At 42.4% G+C, this 25,434-nt stretch overlaps 1 protein-coding gene across 1 annotated transcript; it reads right to left on the bottom strand.

Annotated features, from left to right (window-relative positions):
* Positions 1–241: 241 nt before the first annotated feature.
* On the bottom strand, positions 242–19,767 carry DDX52 (DExD-box helicase 52). Its single transcript, XM_007431486.4, has 15 exons — positions 19,627–19,767; positions 17,198–17,426; positions 16,041–16,180; positions 14,709–14,894; positions 13,445–13,588; positions 12,162–12,273; positions 12,005–12,077; positions 11,600–11,803; positions 9,490–9,580; positions 8,352–8,474; positions 7,445–7,595; positions 5,033–5,108; positions 4,508–4,579; positions 3,090–3,182; positions 242–409 (listed from the first exon to the last, which is right to left on the bottom strand). The coding sequence occupies exons 1-15, from the start codon at positions 19,711–19,713 to the stop codon at positions 328–330; spliced, it is 1,863 nt and encodes a 620-aa protein (XP_007431548.1). The 5' UTR covers positions 19,714–19,767; the 3' UTR covers positions 242–327.
* Between the last annotated feature and the right edge of the window lie 5,667 nt (positions 19,768–25,434).

Raw genomic sequence — 25,434 nt, 5'->3', positions numbered from 1 at the left:
GATCTTCCATAGTCAATGACAAGAAAGTTTAGTAGAAGTTCTCCCTTCTCCTATGAGCTAAGAGTCATTTATCATCAGAGGAGGAAGACAAGGCCCTTGTACCATCACACTGCCACCAATGAGGATGGTTTGATTCAAGCCCACCCATAACAGGGGCTGGGGGATGAGGTACCCTTGCTATTACTGCTAAAGCTACAATAGAAAAAGGCCACCCACACACATCAAAGAAACAAAATCAAAGTATTTGTCCATCAAGAAGGGGCTCCTCAGATTTATTCTTCTTGCAAAGATCAAAGATTCCTTGTTTATTTTGACAAAGCTGCTGAATCAATTTTCTGGAGTTGCCTGCGCCTGAGAATTGTTATTCTGGACTTCCTTGGAGTTCTTTATCCTTTTCTGGACAAGGGCCCTATTAAAAGTAAAATGAACAAATACCAAGTTATAAGAACCACAGCCAACTTTTTGAACTTTTAAAAACCAAACACTAACGTTCATGTAGCAGGTTGTACTAATTTCAATAGGATAATAATAATAATAATAATAATAATAATAATAATAATAATAATAATAATAATAATAATATTTTAAAAAACTTGTATGCTGCCTGACTCCCAGTGACTCTGGGTGGCTTGTTTTATAGGTGAATATCCAAAGATCAGTACTAGAAAACATTACTTTGTATTCAGATGGTTCCAAAATTGATTCCCAAAAGGAATAACAGATCCTTGGAAATACAGGTAGTCCTCATTTAGTGGCCACAATTGGGACTGGCAACTCAGTCATTAAGCAAAATGGTCACTAAGTGAAATCGCAACTCTGCTTATGATCTCTTCAGCTTTCCTTCGCTTTACAGACTTACGAAGGTTGTAAATGCGAGGATTGCTGCAGTTACTTTTTCATCAACATTGTAACTGTGAACAGTCGCTAAACGAGGCAATTGCTAAATGAGGACTACCTGTACTACCTTGACTCAAAACTTTGGACAGCCACAGCCAGAGACAATAGACTGAGGCTATTTTATGTATTCAATATAAGACAACTGAACGGTATTGTTTTTAACACCACTTACAACATAGTAGCTTGTCTGTGAAATGTTAGTGCAAAGTAGAACAAACAGAACAGAGCTACTGTGCCTATTGGCTAATGAAGAAGAGACTGGCACGAAAAGCCTACTAAGAGCTAATTTTTAAAAAGCCAACCCAAAGAGTGACAGATTTATACAAAATAGTTGCATCTATTGCTATGTTAATGAGGCTTCTGACACACCGGGGACTTGTACTATCCAAAGCAATCACTTGAGATGGTTCCGCTGCAGATCTACAATTCATAAGTATCCACAGGGAAATGTTATATTCCCTCTTTAATTGAGGTGAGTTAATTTAAATTGTTCTGCATAATATTCCAAATTCTTAGGACTAAGACTATAAGAATACCAGGAGCTCCTTTACTGCAAACCAGGGATATTTACATAAAGTAAGAACACAGAACAGACCTTCTGAATCAGGCTGGGGCACATCTGAGTCTTGTATTATATTTCTCAAGAGGTGCTCTCCAACAACAGATGGAGATGTACCCTCTCCTGCCATTGTTCCTCTGAAACTTGTTTTAGGAGGTCTGCTGCCCCTAGCCCAGAGGTTTTCCAATCCAACAACCCTTGTCAAACCTGTCCTCTCTGAATTTGTCCAATCCCCTTTTATTCATGTTGCTTATTTATTTAGCTTAATATTAACAGTAATTCTCCTGGATCACCTAGTAGAGACTGAACCTGGAATCTTTTACACATAAGATTCATCTTACCGTTCATCTTTACACTCCTTCCCCCTGCCCCAAAGCTAGATGTAAAGAGACCCCTCCTGTGTTTTTCCTGCAGTCTTACTTTCTGCTCAGTCAGAGGTATTATAATATTCTTGCTTGTACTGGAATTTATGTACGTGGGAAATGGCCCCAGGGGGCTGGGAAAAATTCCTGAGAAATACTCCCTGGAATTTTTCTGCCAGTCAAATTTTCTTCTAGATAAGACTTAGCTTGAAATCTTGTCTGAAATATATGGGATCTGTGAATCTAAGGCAGGTTGCAGGGATGTGGAAAACTCACTGATTCAATATTGGAAAATACTGTTTCCCTACTGGATTGTATGAGAATATCTGAGGAGTCCAACTCTGGATCCTAACCCACATACTTTCTTTGCAGAAACAGTATCACTAGCTCAGCTAAAAAACAGGTGATAGGAATTCTCAGGCACACCCAATGTAACAAGGTGCTCACAAGATAAGTGAAAGTGTTAACTGCAGGAATGCAGACCTGGCTGCAAAGCATTAACAATGAGCGTTGGAAACTCAACAATTTTAGAGAGCAGCTAGGCTAAAATAACAACTTTAAACACCAATTCTTAGATCCTTTTGTGCAATCCAAAGAATCCATTATTATGGGGATGTAATACTTCATCCTCTCTCCTTCTTACGTATTCCAATACACAGACGAATTAACCCAATCAGTAAGGTTAACCTTATCAATCACATTGCCTGCTACGACCTATTGCATGACTAATGACAATTGTCATTGTTATTGTAACCTATCAAATAAAAGGATAATTTATACATGTCTATAAAACAGGGCTTGTAATCCTACCTCCCTTTAGGCTCCTCCATTCTGTTTTCAATACTGATCCTGTCCATAAACCAATTTGTGCTTTAATGTAATTGTGTCCTGGTCTCTGATTCAAATGTCTGCCCAGGAAATTTTCCTTCAGGACCATGCTCAACCATTTGCTAGGGTATGCTGTTCCCTTCTGAATCAGTGCTTTGCACATCCCTAGCAGTTAGTTACATCTACCTGAGCACACAAAAGTAGAAATATTACTTCTTGTTTGTTCTCCCCTCTTTCCTGTGGAACTAGGGAGAGAGAGAGACCAGCTGATTTACACTCAGAGTGGGGAGCAAAATGGCAAATTGAAAGCACCTTACTATTAGGTCTCTAGGAATCTTCTCAAACTTTCATGGTGTTATTTTATTGGATCCTGCATTCAGCTATATCTATATCTATATGCAGTACTTTTCTAAAATCTTTTGGACACTGAACTGTTTACTTACTTGTTCTTCTTGGCCTTTTTCTGTAAGAACTTAGGAGATGTAAGGATGTGTTCCCTTTCCAAAGGCTTCTTTATAAATTTCTTCTTTTGCTTGCTGAGTATGACATTTAGGGCAGAGGAAAAAGAAAGGAAAAATAAAATAAAAACAGTTCATTAGCAAAGTTTACAGTGCAAATTCTTTCCTTGCTCCCTTTTTCTTTCCTGTTCCCTGTTGTGAACCTGAACTGGCAAACTGTCAAATCAACCAGAGAGCTGATCTGAGTGGAGCTCCTCATTCTGGCCCAGGCAGTCAGTGCAAACTATAATTTGGTTAGAGGAACCCCTGAACAAAACAAAACAAAAAAAAAAAAAAGGAAAAGAGTGATGGAGGAAGGGTGAAAGCATACAGCTTGTTTTGGTCATCCTGAACTAGATGTGTGAAAATTCAGTTGCAAATGTTTATGTCAGTGCACAGAATAAACTTCCTAAAGAAGTTACTGGTAGCACATTCAGCACATAAGACTGGTACATATCGCACCAATTCTAAGCAGCCTCTCCATCTCACTCATTCAATTTCCTAAAAGGAGGCAGGGAGTGGGGGGAGGGGAACTCTGGAAACTAAAAAGAGAAAAACAATATTCACTTTTATTTAAGCGGGGAAAGGAAACTGGGGAGGATTCAAGGCAAATAACTAAATGAAAGACACCTTGAGCTGGGGCAATATTTGTAATTTTGAGAGCATGTAGGGAGCACGCTCAGAAGACGGCTGCTGTAGAAGACTTGCTTAACACAAAATGGTTGCCATAGTCACAAAGAGCCTGTTTACTAGAATTAGTCCCCACTATGCCCAGCATGACTCTACCATCCCAATGCCCAGCATGACTCTACCATCCCAAAGGATGTAGAGTACTGTAGCACTCAATCCTGCCAACTAATGATGCTCCTGGAGTTTGGTTTTGTAGCACACCCACTTCCTATTTAGTTTGTTTTATTAAAAGAAACATTAAAAAGATCATATGGAACAGGGAGCCTGGTAGACATTAAGCAAGGTTTCTAAGGACTCTGGGACTGATGGGTTCCTTAGGTCTGGCTCTAGCTATACACTTAGGATGTAGCTGTAGGCTTTTGTCCCCATCGCTCCCTTGGACTATACCCCTAGGAATCCCGCACAGGGGGCTAACACAGCAAAGAATTATCTCAGAAATAAATATGTAAAGCAGCAACCAGGCCGTCATTGCAATTTTTTTCTTAACACTGGCAGATCTCCCTCCCTGCCTGCTCTCAAGAGCAAAATGTGGGGTGCCCAGAGCATCTTCCTGTAACTGAAGCTTCAGCAGTGGTCGGGACAGAGCTGATGTGATTTCAAGCAAGAGGAAACACCCAGAACACTGTGGCCTTTCGTCTTAGTTTCTCCATTCACCCTGACCCCAAAGAGCATACCTCTGCAGTTTGCGAAAGTGTTTTATGTAGTCCGGCACAGGACAACCAGCTCTCTGAATAACGGTGGCAATGCTACAAGATAAGAAAACGAGAGATGAAAGGCGGGAGGAAAATAGGAGAGAGAACAAAGCTAAAGCTGACAATTCCTAGCTAATTTTCTAAAGTTTCAGGATCAAAAGCTCATTCATGCCCTTGCCAATGCAGAGATTAGGGACAGGCAATCTGGGCCCAAACTTGCCCTAATGGCTTCTCAAATATCCCATTCCAAGAATCACTCCTCCATGTACAAGGAAATGGAGGAAGGGGAAATAACCCCTGCCCTCTTTCTACACATAAGTCAAGATATGGGGTCTGCTGCAATTCACACAGACAGTTAGGTCAAGGGCCTTTTGCCATTTTTCCAGATCAGAAGGGGAGGGGGAAATGCTGTCATGCTGGCCCATGACTCATTCTTTAAAACATGACTTGCTAAACAATGGTCAAGCTCATGAAAAAGGTAAACAAAGCACTGAGTGGAAGAGGTACCTTCGCAGTAATGGCTTGTCATCTTCAGTAAAGAAGGTAATTGCTTTTCCTGTGTGTCCTGCCCTCCCCGTGCGACCTGTTACAGGAGAGAGCAGTAAAGAGGCTCACCTTCTTCAGCCTATGTAACAATAAAGAGGGAGCTTCTGCACACAGACACAGGGACAGAATGAGCAGGAGGGAGCAAAGACATTTCTGAATACTAGATCTCCATAATTCAGAATGCCAATACAATCTGGAGGCCATTGTCTGCTGCTGAAAGAGTCCTTACCAGGTCTGATCCAATAAGAGAGCTCATGATTTTAGCCAGATACCACAATTATATCCCAACAGAACATTTCGAGCTGTGAAAGTGTTTTCTTTTTTCTTTTTAATCCTTCAATTTTCCTTTCCTGAGATGAAACAGCACTGCAGCATCTTCAAAGCTAACTAATAAATTAAAGCACATAAGCATTCCTGATGTCTGTGAAAACCTTCTCTTAATGAACCAGTTCTTTTTTCTTGAATAGTCCTTGACTAATGACCATTTGTTTAATGACCATTCAAAGTTACAACAGTGCTGGAAAAAGTGACTTACAATCAGTCCTTGCACTTACAACTATCGCAGCATCCCTGCGGTCACGTGATCAAAATTCGGGCACCTGGCAACCGGCATGTATTTACGACAGTTGCAATGTCCTGGGGTCATGTGATTGCCATTTGCAACCTTCCCAGGAGGCTTCCAACAAGCAAAATCAATGGGGGAAGCTGGATTCATTTAATGACGTGATTCACTTAACAACTGAAGCAAAAGGTTATAAAATCAGGCGTGACTCATTTAACAACTATATCGCTTAGCAATGGAAGTTCCAGTCCCAATTGTGGTTGTAAGTCAAAGACTACCTGTTGATTAATTTCATTCATTCATTCATTCATTCATTCATTCATTCATTCATTCATTCATTCATTCATGGATTTAGAAGGCCACCCAACTCAAACAGTGTGACTCTGGGTGGCATACAACAAAAACAACAATAATAATAACAACAATAAAAGGGTCCTAATTGTTTGCAGGAAAGAAATTCTGTCTCACTCCAAACCAAAAGTGCATGTTTACAGAAATGCCAAGCCTAATCTTGCACAAACCTTAGATGTGCCAGCTGCCTGAGTGCAGCACATTCAACAAATGAAGGGCAGTACCAGTTTGCAATGGAGTGGCTATTTTGGTCAGTATATCAACCATACCTTTGCAGTGTTTCTGTGACCACACTTATTTTGTTTTCAATTATAAAAACCTTAAGTGAAAACAGTAGCAAGGAAAAGCACACTCATCTGAATCATCTTCTTATGCCCCCAGTTTGTTCCCAACTCACCTGGAGGGGTTTATGAAAATAAAATGGGAAAAAAGAGACTATGAAGATGGAATAGCCCTATCTGGTCTACCCTTAGGTCCCCTATGTCTGTATCTAGAGGGTTAACTTCAAAGTAAATTCCCTTCCTGATTCACATGAGATGACATTAGGAACCATGGTTAAGGTGAGTAACATTATACACTCCTAGAATAAAAACTGTGGGCAAGGCGCTCCCTCTTTACCATGGTTTGTCCCAAGGACTAGGCCCAGAAGATATGTTACGTCTATTTTTAGCTAGTTTAGCATGCTGTTTAAATGTAACCAAATAATAAATGAATGCCATGCTTCCTTTTTTTTTGTATCAGACGGCTAGCTAGAGATGTCAGCTAAAGGAAAATAATTTTAAAAAATACTGGGGCCATCCCAACTTTGTACTTCCCAGTTACTGGATTACACAGCTGATGAGCAACAGATCAGTCTTGTCACTATTTTATCTTCCTTAAAAAAAAGAACTGAAGGAAGGGACAGAGAGAGGGAAAAATCAGAAAAGCTCCAAGGGGCAGGCTGACCTATAAAAAGAAGTCAAGTGCTCCATTACAGATTGCAGTGAAAAATGTTGACTGCTAAGTCAGGAAGGCTTAAGTGCCGAGGCATCTGCTCCAGCAACATTTCTCTTGTAATTATGCCCAGGAAACAAGACCTCTGTCTCCTATATTGTATATCAGTGTTTCTCAACTTCAAGAACTTTAAGATGTGTGGACTTCAACTCCCAGAATTCCCCAGCCAGCATGCTGGCTGGGGAATTCTGGGAGTTGAAGTCCACACATCTTAAAGTTGCCAAGGTTGAGAAACACTGTTCTAACTCTATCATTGTTTGAAACATTATGACAATCCTTGGAACAAATAGGACACAATGGCAGGACTTTCCAAGCACTGATAGGTACCATTTCCTTTTGACAAAAACACGCAGGAGACTTCCTGCGAGCCTCAACTCTGAAAGGCGCGGCAGCATTCTCCTGCTCCCCCAAGTCAAATGTTGAAATGCTGAAATGCTCTTATTTAAAACGCAGAACCCCAAACTCACCTATCCGGTGGATATATTCCACGGCACTACTTGGGAAGTCAAAATTGATAACCATGTTCACTCCTTTGAAGTCGATCCCTCTAGCCAGCAAAGCAGTGCAGATAAGGACCCAGATCTTCCCAGCTCTGAAACTGTGGACTACGTTATCTCTCTAGGGAGGAAAAAAAAATCCTCATGTAAGCCATGGTTTAAATGAAAGCTGTTTTCCCTCGAACCTGGTAGTGCCGATTTGAAATTGGTTGAGCTGCCATCACAGGTTCAGAGATGGTACAGAATGTACTTGCATCAACAGAAAAGTGTTTAAAAGTGTGTTTATTACAAAAAGGACTGCCTATTCTTTTCTTATTTACAGTTTCTGCATCCTATGTCTTCTAGAATATTCTTTTTTATCATTATTCCAGTTTCTATTGCTATTTTCCTATTTTTTCCATGGCTTTCTCTATGTTATACAGTAACCACCTAGCTCCTATTCTTATCTGCTTAATTCCTGTCTAATCTTATGACTTTCGTTCAATTTACAATCTCTAATGTTCTCATTTTCCCAACTGTCACTACCAACTACCTCTCCCTTGTCCTGCTGGTCCGGTCTCTGCGGTTGGCTGACTCAGATGGGCTTGGGACCATCATTGGTGTTCTAGTGCTTGCCATTTTGGGCTCTGGCTCTTCTGAATTCTCAGGGAATTCACTTAACTATAATATTATACCCATCCCTCATCTGCCTGTGAATATGAGCAAAGCAGTACAGTACTTGACGTCTGAAGTTAACCTCCAGAAGCAGCATCTCTTCCGCCTGACCTCAGAGCACACCCTCTTGAAGCTCTCCAAAAGGCAAGAGCCAGGAAGAAACCAAGACAAGCAGGAAACAGCTTATAAAATGTTCTTTCACACTCAAAAAAGCCTCTCCTACCTGCTGCTGGGTCCTGTCTGCGTGAATGACGTCCACATTGATGCCTTCGTAAACAAGCTCATGAAATAGCTCTTTAGCCCGTTCAATAGACTGGACAAAAACCAAGACTGGAGGTGTGAAGCCCTGCAACAAAAAAGAAAGGAGAGAAGAGAGCTGAGGTGAGGTGAGGTGACAGCCCAGGTAGGAAGGAATGTAATACTGTGACTGTCAGCCAGTATAGTCAATTCGCTCCTCAGACACAGAAAGTACTGACTCTACAATCCATACAAATCCAAGGTATTCTGAAATAACCAATTTAGTTATAAAACGTTGGGCTCATGGGTTTGGGATCTATTTGAGGGGGGAAAAAACCTGTCTACACCTTGGAGAGCCATTGGCAGTCAATACATATCAGCTTTCCCCAATCTGGTGCAAAAAGGCAGGGGAAGAAGAGAGAGAGGGTGGGCAAGTGAAGGAAGGGAGGAAGAGAGGGGAGAGGAGAAAGAAGGGAGGAAGAGAGAGAAAAAAGAAAGAAGGAAAAAGTAAGAGAAAGAGAGAGAACAGTACATCAACAGACTAAGTTACTGAGAACATTTATTTTATTCTCAAGGAGATCAGGGCAGCATTCCAGCATGTCCTCTTGTGTTGCAGGCTCAAGATCCTTCAAGAGGGTGGCCCAAGATTACCCACTACCCACAAGAACCAGCAGAGTTTTGTTAAGTGTCTCACAACCTCAAGTGGATACTCTAATTCTGACATCACACAGCAGCAGAAGAAAGATTACACACAAAAATTAATGAAGCTCATTCCAAAATTCTGCTTTGATGTACTCAGAGGCTGCAATCACATGAAACAAATAATCATGGCTTGTTGATATGAAAATGATTTGTCGTGAACCTGAGGTCTGCATGGGTCTTTCCTCCACTTCTCTCCCTCCTTCCTTTCAATTTGAAGGTACCTTAAAGAAAGAGTATTCTCACTTGCCATTTAAAGTGGGTCAGACCATTCTAGTTATGTATCTCTAACACAACTTCTACCCTCCTCCTCTAAAAGTCTGCATCCTTCAAGGCGTTCTATTATCTTATTCTGCTCTATAAGCACATCAATACAGCACAGAAAGCTCCCAAATAGACAATCTTAGCATGAAAAAGAAAATTACCTTTTTCACAAGATCTCTCATAGCTAACAATTTTCCTGTCTCTGATCCAACAAATAAGAGCTCTTGGTCCACCGTCTCAACTGCAGCATTTCTGAAGCAGAAAGTCAAGGAGCTGCGTCAGTTCCGAAGACAGCCCAGGTTTAAGCAGCTTTTTTTAGGTGAACTCTCAAATAAACCATTTTTCTACATTAGCTTTATGCCATTCATGAAATTTTACATGGGGTCCAGAAAACATCTTTCATCAAAATATTTTCCCATCCCCTTTCCCCAGCTAAAAATTAACACATTGGATAATGCATATAGAATGATCTTTGGGGAGAAAAATCTACCTTCCCTTGTTCTCAACAGAATGGCTGTTAGTTATATTTCACAGATGTCAAAACCTTGAAAGAACAGCCTATTTTACATTGGCAATCTTCCAGTATACACTGCAACTTGTTGCTTTGTTCTACCTGGAACAACCAACAAAATAAAAAGAATAGCATATATGTAGCTCAGGGTTGAGCTGTGGAATCCTTGATGCTCTCTGAGCTTGGTTGTTTGTTTGCAGATGTTTCATTGCCCAACTAAGTAACCTCATTAGTGCTCGTGAGTGTGGGGCTTGCTCCCTGTTTATATACAGCAGCTTGCCCTGCCAGTGTTGGTGGGGGTGTGATTTTCTCCTTGGTAATTCCTTGATTAGGGTATTGTTTTCTGCTTGATTGTTTGCTAGCTGTTAATCCCTGTTTATCTGGGTGTTGGCTGCTGGAGAGGGTGCATTCTGGTCTTTTTGTTTCCTTCTTAGCTTTTTTTATTGTCTCTTTTGAATGGTGTGTAAATGTGGTTTATCACAATGTGTCTACTGATGGCTGATTTATCTGAATGCCAAGCTTCCAGGAATTCCCTAGCATTTTTGGATTTAGCTTGGTCTAGGATGCTCAGTTTCCCAGTTGAAACTATGGTTGAATCTATCCACGTATTGTGAGATTAAGGAGAGCACCAAGGACTCCACAAAATAAAAAGAGTTCAGTGGCAGAGTTCACAGAATAAGAAGCAGCTTAGCATCAACAGCCACTTAGAACAGTCTTGCTCCCCTTCTGTAATGGTACGTGGGAATGACCTTGGGAGACAGGAGGAAGAGCCACAGTCTTGACAACGGTCTGATAAACAAAATCTGAGTCGAAAGGAGGGGTGGGAGTGGAAAAAGCATCTCAGAAGGGACCCTTCCTAGTTTTTGGGAGAGTAAAAGTAAGGGAGGGGAGAGGTACTTTCAGACTTGCAAGTTTCTGTTACTGTAACCTTACAATAAAAGTAGTGTTAGTACTCATGGTTGGTGCTTCTTGTTTGGACTACTTCAAAGGGCTGACACCTTCCACATACTCAAAACAAAAGGGCCCTTTTCCATTTCCTCCCTTTCCCTCACCCAGGTCCTGATATGTGCATCCTAGAAAAGTGCAATACAGATGGATAGATGTACAGACAACTTTAAGTACTGCTAAGTGGGGGTGGGGAAGTGGGGGTGGGGGAGGGTCGTGCCTTTGAGTTGGCCTTGACTCCTGGGGATTATATGGACAAGTCCCTGCAGTTTTCTTGGCAACATTTTTGGAAATGGCTTGCCCTTGCCTTTTTCCTAGGGCTGAGAGACAGGGACTGGCCCAAAGCCCCCACTGCTTTCTTGCCTAAGGTAGAACTAGAAGTCACAGTCTCCCAGTTTCTAGCCCAGTGCCTTTAACCACACCAAACTGGATCTCGTGATTAATGCAGCAAGTCATAAGCAGTGCTGCCTGATGCACTTTCAGGCCATTTTTGAAACATGATAAAAACAGCAGAAGAAATGTTAAAGACCCAGGTGTGTCCAAGAAATTTCCACTGCATGTCAAAAAGCCAAGCAACTTCTTCAGCTGAACTCAAAAGCTGCTTGTCTCTTCAGCAGTGCAAGCAACAGCAGTGGAAACTGCACAGAATAGGAAGAGGAGGAATGGAACTCCATGGGAAGAATTTGATTCCAGAGCAGGAAGCAAATGGGCAAGTGACTTCCCTTGGAGTAGAGACCAGACAAGAAGAACCAACCATCTGCCAAGAGCAATCAACCCTCAGTCAGGGAGAGGCAACCTTTAACCCCAGCACTCACCTTGCTCCAATGGATACAGATATGATATTATCAAGGTTGAGTTTACACCATTGCTCAACATCATGTGCAAATGTTGCACTGAACATGGCTCTCTTGACAACGTGGGAGGAACAGGCCAGAAAGATGGTAGCCAGCTGGTCTCGGAATCCTGTCTTCCCATCTTCAAACAACTTGTCTGACTCATCAACTACCAGCCATTCAACTCTAGAACAGAACATAAGGCTGCAATTAGGAGGTGATACATGTCTTACATAGACAGTAAGATCAGACCACTGCCCACTGCCATGTTCCAGGTGGCCTTCTTAATTAAGTCTACAAACACCACTAACATTGCAGGTCCATCCTTTAGCAAATATTACCAAATATGAGCATAGAGAAAAAAATGGGAGTTCTATTCCTTTTTACCTGGTCAGATCTATTGCTGGGGGGTCTTGATTCAACAGATAGATAAGTCTGTTTGGAGTAGTCACCAAAATATCTGTAGAAAAATCAACAGTTAAGAAGAGCTAGAAGAAACAAGTAGATGGAGTTGAATACGAATCCCTGTTTATTCCTACGTTACCAAATTTCTGAGAAGACTTTGGTCCCAACTTCTTTGCCGTCTCAGCAGCTTTGTGGATCAGATGTATCCTGAAGCCAATACCCTCAGACAACTTAAGTAGCTCTCGGTGGGTCTAAAAGGGAGAGGAATCAGGCACATATTTATTGGAACACAACCCAAATATGGATTTAAATATCAGGGGCAGAGAATTTTCTGAGGCAGAAAAACAAAACACAGAAAATAAATACAACAGGGGGACCATTGTAGCAGAAGACTAGGGAATGGAAGTCCTTCGCTGCTCACTGGGATACTGACCAAAGACTCTTAAAATGATGGTCAACTATGGTTTGCTACATTAGCTGGGGGATAGTCGTTGGGTGACTATCCTTCCCACCTGTCTCCCCCCAGTGGTGTCTACTCATCACGAGACCTAGCAGGAAAGGCATGCTCCAGACCCCATCTGCACGAGTGCCATCTGGCAAAGTCCAAAAAGAGAGCCATTTCTGCCACAGCACCTGCCTTTTGGAACATCATTCTCCCAGAGATGAGACTTGCCCCGACCCTGCTGATATTTTGCGAGGCATTGAAAACCTTGTTTTGCCATTAAGCCTGGGGCCCTGGTAGTACGGGTGAACCCGTTTCTTGATTGTGGTTGAGTTAAATGAGTGTTCTTGGCTGCTATATTATGTTATTTCTGTTGCTTTTTAACTTTGGTTGTTTTACTATGTTTTTATTCTGTTTTTAACTGTCAGCCACCCAGAGTCATGCATATGAGATGGGCGGCCATATAAATTCATTAAATAAATAAGGCAAGGGTCACTTACATGGGTATATATTTATTTATGTATTTATTTTGTTAGATTTATACTCCACCAACAATATTTGTAGACTACTGCAATCTGGTCCAACTCTGGGCAATGAATAATAAAGGACAAGTAGCCACCAACATACAATAAAGCAACTTCTACAAACCATGTACAATAAAAAAACAAACAAACAAACTTCTCATATGGGGGATGATTCTCTGGAGGTTTCAACTGGAAGTTGAACACTGGAAGAACACTTTCTCCTCCTATTTTTCTCCACAACCACCACCCTGTGGTGTAGGTTGGGCGAAGAGAGAGTGACTGGGCTAAGCCCCCCCAGGGAACTTCTGTGCCTGGGAGTCGTCATGAACCTGGGCCTTCCTGCTCCTAGACTAACACCTTCCTCACCCCGCTATTCTTATTGCGCTTCGCTTGAACAGCCTACTGCATATTTCAACATGTCTTTAAGTCAAATTTAGAAGATTAAAGTTGCCTTACCTGACTAGCAAGTTCCCGCGTGGGTGACAGTACAAGAGCTCTGAAACCTTTATTCATGGGCTGCTTAAGGTGGGTTAAAATGGGAATGCTAAAAGCCAACGTCTTCCCTGAGCCAGTGGGAGCACAAGCCAGGAGCTCACGACTCTAGAATGCAAAAGGAAAGCAACAAAATTCAGCCGAACATGGAATATCTAAACGGTGCACTAAAAGTGGCAGAGAAAGGGCCATAGCAGGCAGGCAAATTTCAGTTCTCCAGGCTGGTAATCATTTCTAACACCCGCTGCAGGGCACCAAGCATTCGCAACAATTATGCCAATCAACCTGAATTCAGTCCTGCACTGTAGATCCCATCAATCTTTCCACTAGGAGAAATGCAACATAGCTATACTTGCTCAGCGGCAGCTACTGCACTGTATTTATATTTTTTTCAATGTTATTTTGCAGCTCAGCATGTTGTACAAACTCAATGTATCTGGCTAGTTTATACCTCATGTATAGGATGAACATAGAAAATGGGTTTATTCAGTACCCAGATACATGAGCAATTTAGCTGTCCAGTCTCCTGGTCGGGCCATCTTCAAATGCCAACGGGACATGATCAGGGATGGCTTGTCCATAACGCAAAAAGCCAGTGCAAGGAGGCTGCTGTTTTTCTGATCATTTGCCTTTCTTTCCTCTGTTATAGTAAGCATGCATGCATGCATGAAAAAGTGATAGCATAAATGAAGCTGGCACTGCTGCAATCAGGTTTAAGAGGGACTTCAAATAACTGTGTGTGGGGAGCAGAGGGGAGAACTGGGCTGACTACAGGAACAAAAAATCTGGGATCTTATTTCCACAAAATTGTTCTAGGATTTTCTCTTGATCACAGATATTAGGGGAAGTGATTAACCTTGCATTAAAACATTCAAACAACAGAGAGTTAATTGACTAGGCAGAGTTAGATTAACTCTAAACAAAACTTGGTTTGCTCATAGTCAAATCTAACATCCCAGAACTGACTTTATTCTGTAGTTCACACTACTGTTAAACCTCACATGACCCAATCAAGCATGTGTGAACAGGGCCCATAAACATCAGCAGCTTTGCACATGCAACAAGGGTATGCAGAGCCATCTTTCTTCATGCATAACTGACTATTAATACATGTGGGTGTGCACACGTGTCTGGGCACACGTGTGTGATTCTTCTTTTCTAACCTAAAGCATGTCACTTGCAACCACATCACCATTTTCTCTGAGAGTGAAATATAATTGGGACACACATGAAGCATGACAGGAATAGCTTGCATCTGAATTGGTGTGGGGATCTGGAATCCAGCAGCTTCAATATTCTGCATAATCTTATAGTGGATTTTATATTCTCTTCCAAGATGTTCAAAGGAAGCAATTGGGTCTGGAAGATCCGTTCCTTGAATGTAGATTTTGTGCTTATTTCTGAAATGATTTATCTGGGAAATGGCAAGATAAATATTAAATATTATTTAGTTAATATAATTTACATATTAAATATTATCAGTAACTTAGGATAAAAATTGCATCTCTGTTTTAGATGAATGCCTTATTAAAGCACAAATAAAAGCACAAATTTATTTGTAAGCCACCTAGAGCCACTTATATAGTGAGACAGGCGATGTATAAATTTGCTTAATTAATTAATTAAAAGCACGATTTCTTAAAATATAGGTTTCCTGCTATAATAAATGTAGCTCGTATTTAACAAATATCTCTAACTTCAGACATTTTAATTATTAAGACTGGCTACAGCAGGGGCTAGAACCATCAAATTGTGGGCTTGGAAGGTACCCCAAGGATCATCTAGCCCAACCATCCGTGATATGTAAGTAAACCAGTTAAACCATGCTCAAGTGGTAGCTGTTTAGCTTCCTCTAAAACACCTTCAACTCATACTACATGACCTCAAATTATTAATGTACGCAACCCCACCCCCTTGAATAAAACTTGTAATTTCATCTGGATTAGGGTTAGGCAAGAAAGATCATTTACTTTTAATAATCACGTTCTTAGACATCACAGGGTCCTCAAACTTTGCAGTATTACCGGTGTCCCTTTCAAGTTTACCTAGGCAAAGCAGGAGGGCAATCAGAATTGGCTCCATGCTTTTCCTCCTCGTTTTGCCTGGGTAAGGTTGTGGTGGAGGGCTGCAATGCCGCAAAGTTTAATAACCCCTGTGATATATACATTCTCCAATCCCTATATAATCTTGAGTATTATTCACTGTGTCTATGTCTGTGTTGCATACATTCATCATCAATTAAAAAGTAAAGAAGGCATGCCCTCAAAGCTGACTCAGGACTTTAATTTTGCAACTCCCTCTTAGTTACAACTTCCACAGCCACCAATTTCAAAACACTTAGGAGGCTACAATATAATAGAAATTAAGCATTTTTTATAGCTTGTGATATCTTTCATAACCCAAATCTCGGGGGGGGGGGTGTTCAGTGAAATATATCTCACTCTTTCTAAAAATCATCCAACTAAACCAACCAATGTATTCTTTTGAAAAAATAGCACACATCTATCTTCATTCGTTAATCATTTCTTTTCAGAGTACATGCCAAAGAGAAGCATCCCACCTTTTCTTGTCTAATTCGTTTTAATTTCTCTGCTACGGGCTCCTTCTCACCCTTGGTTTTTGGAATGTTGAGTTCTGCCTCCAGAGTGGACATCCATAATATACCATCATTTTCAGTGCCAGGAATTACAGGAACTGTTTCTGAAAGTTACAAGAACACCATCACCTAAGCCTGAAATAAAAATGAAAACTAATTTGTTGCATGGCCACCATTTAAGGTATTTTATATCAGCCTTTGCAACCTGGTCTCCTTCAAGTACAGTGGATTTCAACACATGTGGGTTGAGAATTAATGGGACTTGCACTTCATTTTATACACATATATACATTTTATACCGTGTGTGTGTGTGTGTGTGCGCGCGTGTATTTGTAAGACACCAATTTTGGGACAAATGGCCTAGGTGGTGGTTCTAACTCCATGAAAATGTGTTACCTATATGTTCTGGTCAACTTTCATATGTAAATTTATATAAAATAGAACTCTAACCACCTTCATCCAAAATAAACTCCAAACGACATAGGTCAAAATTGTAATAAAACAGGAAGGAAGGAAGGAAGGAAGGAAGGAAGGAAGGAAGGAAGGAAGGAAGGAAGGAAGGAAGGGAGGAAGGAAGGGAGGAAGGGAGGAAGGAAGGGAGGAAGGAAGGAAGGAAGGAAGGAAGGAAGGAAGGAAGGAGAGAGATACATTAATAATGCATACTTAAGCAAAAAATATATAGGTAATATAAAATACTTGGGCTGTGAAAAATGTCTTGACCTGGTGCCAAATATACTAATACTTTTGCCATTAGTCTAACATATTTGAGAAAAGTATTTCAGAGCTGGGATGTATGCACAAAGATGCTCCTTAATGGACACATGATCTTTTCTACCATACTGAAGGTATTTAGACAAAGTCTTCATCTGAAGAGGTTAAGAATACAGAACAAGGATGAATCTACAAGCTTGTAAAGGTATTTGATGCCAGGCTGCTTAAGGTTTTAAAGGGAACCATCAGCATCTTAAATTGAACTCAGCAGCAAATAGCCAGCGTAATTCTTTCAGAATTGCTGGCCCACTAATAGAAGCTTCCAAAACATCAAGGTTGGCCATACATCTCAATGAAAATCAGAAATAAATTCATATTTTTAAGATAATGGGTAGCTACCCCTTCATTACCTTGGCCTTTTTTCCTTTTCTTCCTCCCTTCAGTGCTTTGTCCATTTCCTTTTCTCTTCTTTGCAGCCTCTGTTTTTGGTGCTACTGCTACCTCTTCAAGGTGCAAATTAGACAGCTCCGGTGTTTCGGTTTGAGCTTCATGGACTTTTTTTTCTCTTTTCTTTCCAAAAAAATCAAGAGCTCCAAGAATCTCTGATGTTCCAATTGCTTCATCTTTAGTTCTGAGTACCTGAAATTAAATAGAGCCACACAGTTTCTCCAGTGTAAAATTTACATGAGTCCTTACTTGCAGTTTCCACTTAACTACTATTCCCAGGGAGAACTAAGGACCAATAACATGCATGGGCAAAAAAACAGTTCAACACTGCCCTACTTTATCTCCCTTACAGGGTTATTTTGTATAGTTGGATTATTTCAACAAACTTAATCTTACACTCAGATTAACAAAATACAGTTACTGTGTCACATGACTTGCTATCCCCAAATGACCCATATTATAATTTAACACAATGGTTTGGTCCACACAGCAGCTGAACCACTTAAATCTTCCAAATCCCTTTCAGTAATTTAAAACATGATGCAAGTCCAGCCATCCTGAGCAATTCTGGAGTTAAGACAGGGTTTCTCAACCTTGGCAACTTTAAGATGCCTAGGCTACAACTCCCAGAATTCCCTGGCCAGCATGCTGGCCAGGGAATTCTGGGAGATGAAGTCCACCCATCTTAAAGTTCCTGAGGTTGAGAAATACTGAGTTAAGAGTTCCTATCTAGCAGCAGACTGCAAATTTAGCAATATAGCTGAGGGTTTATATTACACTTTTTCCTCCCATGAAAACATTATTTCCTGCACATACAGGGGTGCACAATAACAAAACACCCAGTACTCCTAATATAGATGCAAATTAATATACACACACATATATAAATTATGAGTGATCCTGTAAAGTCTCTTCGGTATGTGCTTGGAAGTTTATTATTTATTTATTTATTTATTTATTTGATTAATATGGCCACCCATCTAAAATCTATGACTCTGGGCCACTAACAATACATAAAAACAAGATAAAAGCATCATAACAAAATAAAAATAATTTTATGCAAGGTCTGGATGGGAGGCTGGTAGGAAATCCCAGGGCTGCTGCAGAGTGTGAAGTGGAAAAAAACGTACCCAAAGGAAAAAAATGTCCAATTATTCCTTGACAGAAAAACTTCATGAACATGTCTAAGAAGCCACTAAAAGTCAAGAGCAACTTCAGGGAGACTTTTATCTTACACTGTTCTTTATAACAATAGCAGAGAATATGTAGCTCAGGGTTGAATTGTGGAGTTCTTGGTGGTCTCTGAGCTTGGTTGTTTGCTTGCAGACGTTTCGTTACCCAACTAGTAAAATCTTCAGTGCGAGGGAGTGTGGGAGCTGTTCAGAGGCAATAGCATGCCCTAACATTTTGATTTCCTCCTTGGTTGTTCCTTGATTAGACTTCTTAACCCAAAAGCTGACAAGCTCATTCACATAAGCATTGTGTATCTGAGGCACTTAAGAAGCAGCTTAAGTGAGACCAATAACAAAAAAAGACATTCCTGTCCAGAGTTATCATTTAGAAGACATGGCATAAAAGAAAAAAAAGAGTGAATTCAGGTAGCATCTTTTAAGTCACATACTGGCCTGCTGCCCTCTAGCATAATGTCCCTGTTTTATAAATGTTACGTCTGTGTCCAAGCGTATGCTACTTTTAAACATGGGTTTGCTGCCTCAAAATGGCAAGGTAATGTACAGCAAACATTGGCTGAGTTGTGGTTTAAGTTCACAACAAAATAATTTGGGGGCCTGCACGTTGCCTGGTATGGGAGCACCAAGAACTCCACAAAAAACGATAATTAAGGAACCACCAAGGCGGAAACTACACTCCCACCAAAACTGGCAGGGCAAGTTACTGCATATAAGCAGGCAGCAAACCCCACACTCTCTTGCCCTGATGAAGTTACCTAGTCTGGTAATGAAACGTCTGCAAGCAAACCACCAAGCTCAGAGAGCCCCAAGACCACCACTGCTCTTTATCTCCCCATTCAGCCATGAAGCTCAATGGGCGCATGTGGGCCAGTCTCTGCCTCAGACTAGCCTACCTCACAGGGTTGTTGGGAATATTTTTTAAAAAATTATTTCTAAAAAAAAATCATTTCCATTTTGTTGGCGATACAAAACTAAGGGGAAGGAGAGAAGTAACTGCCCTGACTCGATTCCCTTAGAAAAGACAGTTCTCAAATAATACTAGCAGCAAAACGGTTTCTGGGGAGGGGAGAATCCGTTCACTTCGGACTGAACCGCAACCACTGGGCCTCAGGGGGAATTTTCAGTTTTATCAGCCCCACAGCCTCCCTCGTTCAGCCATGGACGTCTGCCCAACCATCTAGGCCGTGGTCTCTGCCCCTCACCCCGAAACGCTCCGCGTCCCGCCTGAAGCGCCTCACGTCGAACTTGGCTCCAGCTCCAAGTCTTCGGAAGAGCTCATGGGCATCCATGCCGCTTCTCTCCCCTTCCCGGCATCCAACGCGCGGCCGCGAGGGCGCACACGCGTTGCCCGGCAACCGGGAGCGAAGGACCAATTGGAAGAGGAAGCGAAGCGAAAAGAGCCATAGAGAGGGTGAGGGAGAGAGTCACCCCTACGAATAGGCTTCCGTCCTTTTTAGGCTTAGACATAATCAAGGCTGTTTAAGACTTCCGGTTTCCATTTGAGGTTCTTAAATATTTCATCGTGTAATCCTATGCAGACACGCACTTATGAATGGCATTCACTGGGATTCATTCCCACCAAGCAAGTATATAAAACAATTTATCTCAACTTCAGGAACTTCAGCATGCTGGCTGGGGAATTCTGGGAGTTGAAGTCCACACATCTTAAAATTCCTGAAGTTGAGAAACACTGATATACAATGTAGGGATACAGATTTAGAGCGCAGTATTATATATGCCTCTAAAAAGATAAAGTCTCAGTTGAATTCAGTGGGGCTTACTCCTATGTTCCTAAAACATCTTCAGAAAATGTTAAAGACCTCCCAACTTTCTCTTTGAAAGCAAATATAGAAAGAATGAACCAGCCCTCCTATCCTGCTCCATCTAGGCTTTCCTGCCCTGCCCTTTCTTATTTTATTTTATTTTATTTTATTTTATTAATTTAATTTAATTTAATTTATTTTAATTTTAATTTATTAGCTGTCCCACTGTAATGCACTCTTTTGTTTGGGCTTCCATCCTCTGCTCTTTAAACTGAGACCTAGAAGGATCAGGTTTATGGTTTCTTGGAGATAATTTCCCCTTATTTTCAAGGGTTGCAGCCACGTGCAAGGCATTTCTTGGTACTAGTCTTCTGAGCACCATGAGGGGGCACCTGAGGCATACAACAAACTTAACTCTCCTGAAAAAGCAGGAATTTCTCCAGCGGTTAACCTTTTAATAGCATGAATCATCACGTATTAATTTCCAAAATGCTCCTTCCATTTCCTGAGCACAAATTGGATTACAATTTGATGAATAAGTATCATAAGCCAGAAGGTTGTAACTGGCAGATGTTCATTGCACATTATAAATTGCAGAATTTACATAAACATCATTATTATTACTATTATCAAAGGATACTTCCTTTCCCTCCTAGATACTCATCTGCTCAGACGTCAAAAACTGCCTTGCACCAATACCTCAAAAGAAATGTCTCAAAATCCCCATATGTTTTTAGGAGTAGTGTTAAATATTAGAGGCCAGACTGCAGGAGCACTTTGCCATGAACTGGAAATGAACTGGCCTGGGAGTTTGAGGGCTGTGTGCAGGATCTGAGCTGTTCCTAGCCCTGCACTCTTCTGGACAGAGAGCTCTGATGTCATTCCTGGGCTCTGTTGGAGCCCCTCTCCCAGCTCAGAAGTCACAGCCCCAAGGGCTCCTACCACCACTGGGACCACTTTGGCCTTGACTGCGCACATCCTCTCTAGTTCTTCCTTCAGGCCCTGGTCCTTCTCCAGCTTCTCATACTCCTTCTTCCTGAGGTTGATGTCACTTGGCACTGCTACATCTATCACTACCGCTGTCTTCTAGTCTTTGTCTACTACCACGATGTCTGGTTGATTGGCCAGTACCTGCCTGTCTGTCTGGATCTGGAAGTCCCACAGGATCTTAGCCCTGTTATTCTCCACGACCTTCTGTGGACCTTCTGGACTTGGGAGGGCCTAGCCCATACACTGTGCAGATGTTCTTGTACACAATGCCAGCTACTTGGTTGTGCCGTTCAGTGTATGTATACTTATTTCTGATGCTGATCCCCAGCGACTGTGGGAAGAAAAGAGGCATAAAGGCAAATTTTGTATCCCTCCTCTTCCAACATTGCCTGAAGAGACCTCGCCCCACTTGCAGCTAACAGTAGCACCAACATGCCCTGACAATCTCTATTTTTCTGCGGTGTCCCTGTGATGTTGCCTTCATTGTGTTTTCAGCCCAGGTGTGAGACGTCCTTAAGTCATGGCTGGCTGCACCAGGGTTGAAATGAATGGCAGGGTTGGGATGTAAAATCTGCCGTGCTTTGCAGCCCACAGGGGTGTCTGCAGGGCGTGGTCAAAAAAGTTAAGATGGCAGTCACATTGATGCAATTGAAGCTCTGCCATCTTGACTTTTTTGACTGCACCCTGTGGACACCCCTGGCTGCCCATGTTGGCAGTGACACAGTCAGGGACTGGTGGGGGGAGTTTGAGTCCCTGGTCTTCTGTTTACTTTGAGCTACTGTTGTGCATGCCCCATCCCCTTGAGTCCAGGGCCCTCTCCACTGGCTAGGGTTACCAGGCATCTGGCACAAGGAGGACATGTTCTCCTTTTTGTCCTCAAGTCCTCTGGCCAGCAGGCATAGCCTTAAAAACAAATACCTCGGTTCACGAACGCTTCTATTCACAAACAATTCGGTTCACGAACAGCACTGTTCGCAAAATTTTGCTTCCGTTCACGAACTCCGCATCGGGTGACGAACACAACCCGCGGCCATTTTCCCTGCCGTGACACGTGGTCATGGCTTCCTGTAGGGAGGGGGGCTCTCCCTCCAAGCAGTAACCGCCTCCCCACCTGCCTTCCTGTCCTCCACGCCAGAAGTCGCCTCAAGCAAGGTTAGCGTTCTCTCTCTTCATCCTGTACTGTACTGTACTTTGTGTCATATTTTTGTGGTTTAAAAAAAAACATATGGTTCAGAACAGATTAACCGTATTTACATTGAACCTTATGGGAAAATTTGATTCGGTTGGCAACCAAAATCGGTTGGCGACCACATTCGTAGGGGTCAGAACGGATTAACCGTATTTACATTGAACCTTATGGCGAAATTTGATTCGGTTCACGACCAATTCGGTTCGCGACCAGAGTCGTGGAACGAATTAAGTTTGTGAACCGAAGTACCACTGTATAGGCAGTCCTTGCTATCTAACCAGTGACCATTCAAAGTTACGATGGCGCTGAACAAAGGGACTTATGAATTGACCCAAAGTTATGGCTATGTGGGCCCTTGGCAATTGGTTCGCGCTTACGACTGGTTGCCAAGAGCCCCGCAATCACGTGATCGTTGTTTGCAATCTTACCTGGGGCCTGCCGGGAAAGTAGCCAGCAGGGAAGTTTGCAAGCCACTTCCGCCTGCCGAGAGGACTCCCTCTCATCTCCGAGGGCTGCCTGAAAAAGATCCAAGCAGGATTTTGGCACAGGGCATTTTCAGGCAGTCCTGAAAACCTTCGTGCTGAAATCCGAGTGGGATTTTGGCATGGGGCATTTTCAGGCAGCCGCCCAAATCCTGCTTGGATTTCAGCACGAAGCTGGGGGACTTTGGAGCTGCCTGAAAAAGCTTTGTGCTGAAAATCCAAGCAGGATTTTCAGCCGTGGAAGATGGAGGAGGGAGCGGGTGGGGGAGGGAGAGGGGGGGCATGTGGGGGTGCGTGAGGGGTTGGGTTGGGTACACAGGAGTGCAGTGCGGGTTGGGGGCACGAGCTGCACCGCACCTCCATGTGCCTGACCCAACCCTCCCATGCGCCCCCATGCATCTCCTCGCTCCTTCCCCCACCGGGCAGTGCCTGGGGCTTGCAACTTCCTGCCGGCTTCCCCACTGACTTGATAGGTGAAGTTGCCTCACCTAACAACCGGGGCATTCACTTAATGACGGTAACTGGAATTGCCAGGATTGCAGTTGCTAAGGGATGCGGTCACGTAATGTTTCACCTAACGACCACATCGCTTAGCGACTGAAGTTCTGGTTCCAACTGTGGTCGGACAGCAAGGACTACCTTATGGTCTGGCTTTTTGAGTGTCTTAATTTTTCTTCTTTTGGACTGTTTTCACTAGTTAATGAAACGTTTGTGTATTGTGACCTTGTAAATTGTCTGCTTCTTTTTATCCCTCGTCCGTGGACAGACTCAACAGCCTAGATTTACGTTATTTAATTTATTTCCTGGTTCCAGCCGTCGGCTTCAGTCCAGCCCCTTCAGATCTATGATCACTGGGGTCTGGAAATCCCATGACTCTTCATATTTTTCTATGGTGAAATCTGAAAAGCATGTCATTGTCGATTCTGTATTATCACTAGCGTATGTTCTTGAAAATAAAGATTGGTTGGAAAAATATTGTGGTTGGAAAAATATTGTGGTTGAAAAGCCAGTCTTTCTGATGCTGAAAAAAGTAAGTTCACAAACATGTAGGATAAGTACTTTTTTTTTTTTGCAGTTTTTCGCTGTAATTTTTGTTGCAGTTGCCAAGAAAGTTAAACAGTTTGTGGGTCCTCCTTCCCCCCCCCCCCGGCCTCCTTTCCAATTGTCCACGTCCTCCTTTGTGTGATCACATATCTGGTAACCCTACCTCTGGCACCTCTTATTTTTGTCCTGGGAGAGGAACAGCAAGGCAGAACCGCTGGCTTCTGGGGTACCAGCCCTTCCCTGCAGCTGTCAAACAGCTGGCAGGGCACCTTGAGAAGTTGCATGCTACTACGGGTTCTCTCCCTGGATTTTGAGAGAGCTGTTTCTTCTGCTTTACATGCAACACATGTCAAGAAGTCTTTGTTCTCATAGTCATGATCGTTGTTTTTATTGTTATTTATTTATTTATTTATTTATCTGACTTCAGACTCCAAACCAACTCTGGGAGGCCCACAATACAGCACCACAAGGTAAAAAATGCAATACAAAATAAATCATGAACAGGACAGGAAATCTGGCCAAGTACCCCAGAAGAAACATATACAAAACACAACCAACAGGGTACTCCATCCATCCTTGCCCAAGGTCCAGGAGAATAGCCAGGTCTTTATAGCCTTCTGGATGCCATCAGGGTGGGAGCGCACAGATCTCAGGGGAACGTCATTTCATAGGGCAGACTACTGCAAAGAAGGGGCTCTTACAGGTCCTCCTAGATGACACGGTGTAATGGAAGAGACTTGGAGTGTGCCCGCTCTGTTGACTCCCACTGGCTGGGCAGAAACCACACGAGATAGGTGGTCCTTCAAATAACTGTGCCCTATGCCATGTAGGATTTTATAGGTGATGACCAGCACCTTGAATTGCACCTGGAACCCCTACTGGCACCCAGTGCAGCTCATGAAGCAGAAGTGTCACCTGGCCATACTGGGGCAATCCCATCAATGCTTGCAATGCTGCATTCTGGACCAATGGAAGCTTCTGAGTGGTCTTTAAGGGCAGCCCCATGCACTGCAGTAGCTGAGCTGTGAAGTGACAAGGGCATGAGTGACTTTCATGGAAGATAGCCCAGTCTTGACTTTTTTTGACTCTCCTGGGTTTGGACCTGCATGAAGGCATTCTTATTGGCAGCATGGCTTTTAGAGGAGCTGGAGTGGGGTGGGGGACTCTGCAAGAAATTTGTTCCCCGTTTTTTCTTTCATCTTTGTATTCCCTCTATATTTTTTAACTTCTTCATTACAGGCCAAGTCTTCTTTTCATGCATTTGACCAGCGGTTGTGTTTCCTGCATGATATCACCCACAAATTAAATATACACACCTTTAACCCCCTTCAAAATCCATGTTCTCTTTCTTACAGATGAGATTTCTGAAACAGGACTGATCCACCCAAACAGTGAATAGGGGGCCAACCCAGAAACCAGCTGATGCTGAGAGACAATTAGGGGGTTCTCTGCACTTCCTTGGCCCTCTGACTGTATTTTACCGGTCAGTGATGGATTCTCCCTGGGTTTCCAAGATGATTTATGGATCTTTGTTACACAAAT

This window comes from Python bivittatus, unplaced genomic scaffold, assembly GCF_059951505.1.
Source record: "Python bivittatus isolate LINGU-HERP-01145 unplaced genomic scaffold, Pbiv_v1 ctg000690_np1212, whole genome shotgun sequence".
Lineage (NCBI taxonomy): Eukaryota > Metazoa > Chordata > Lepidosauria > Squamata > Pythonidae > Python > Python bivittatus.
The sequence above is the reverse complement of the archived record's forward strand: the minus strand, read 5'-3'. Positions and strand labels throughout refer to the sequence as shown.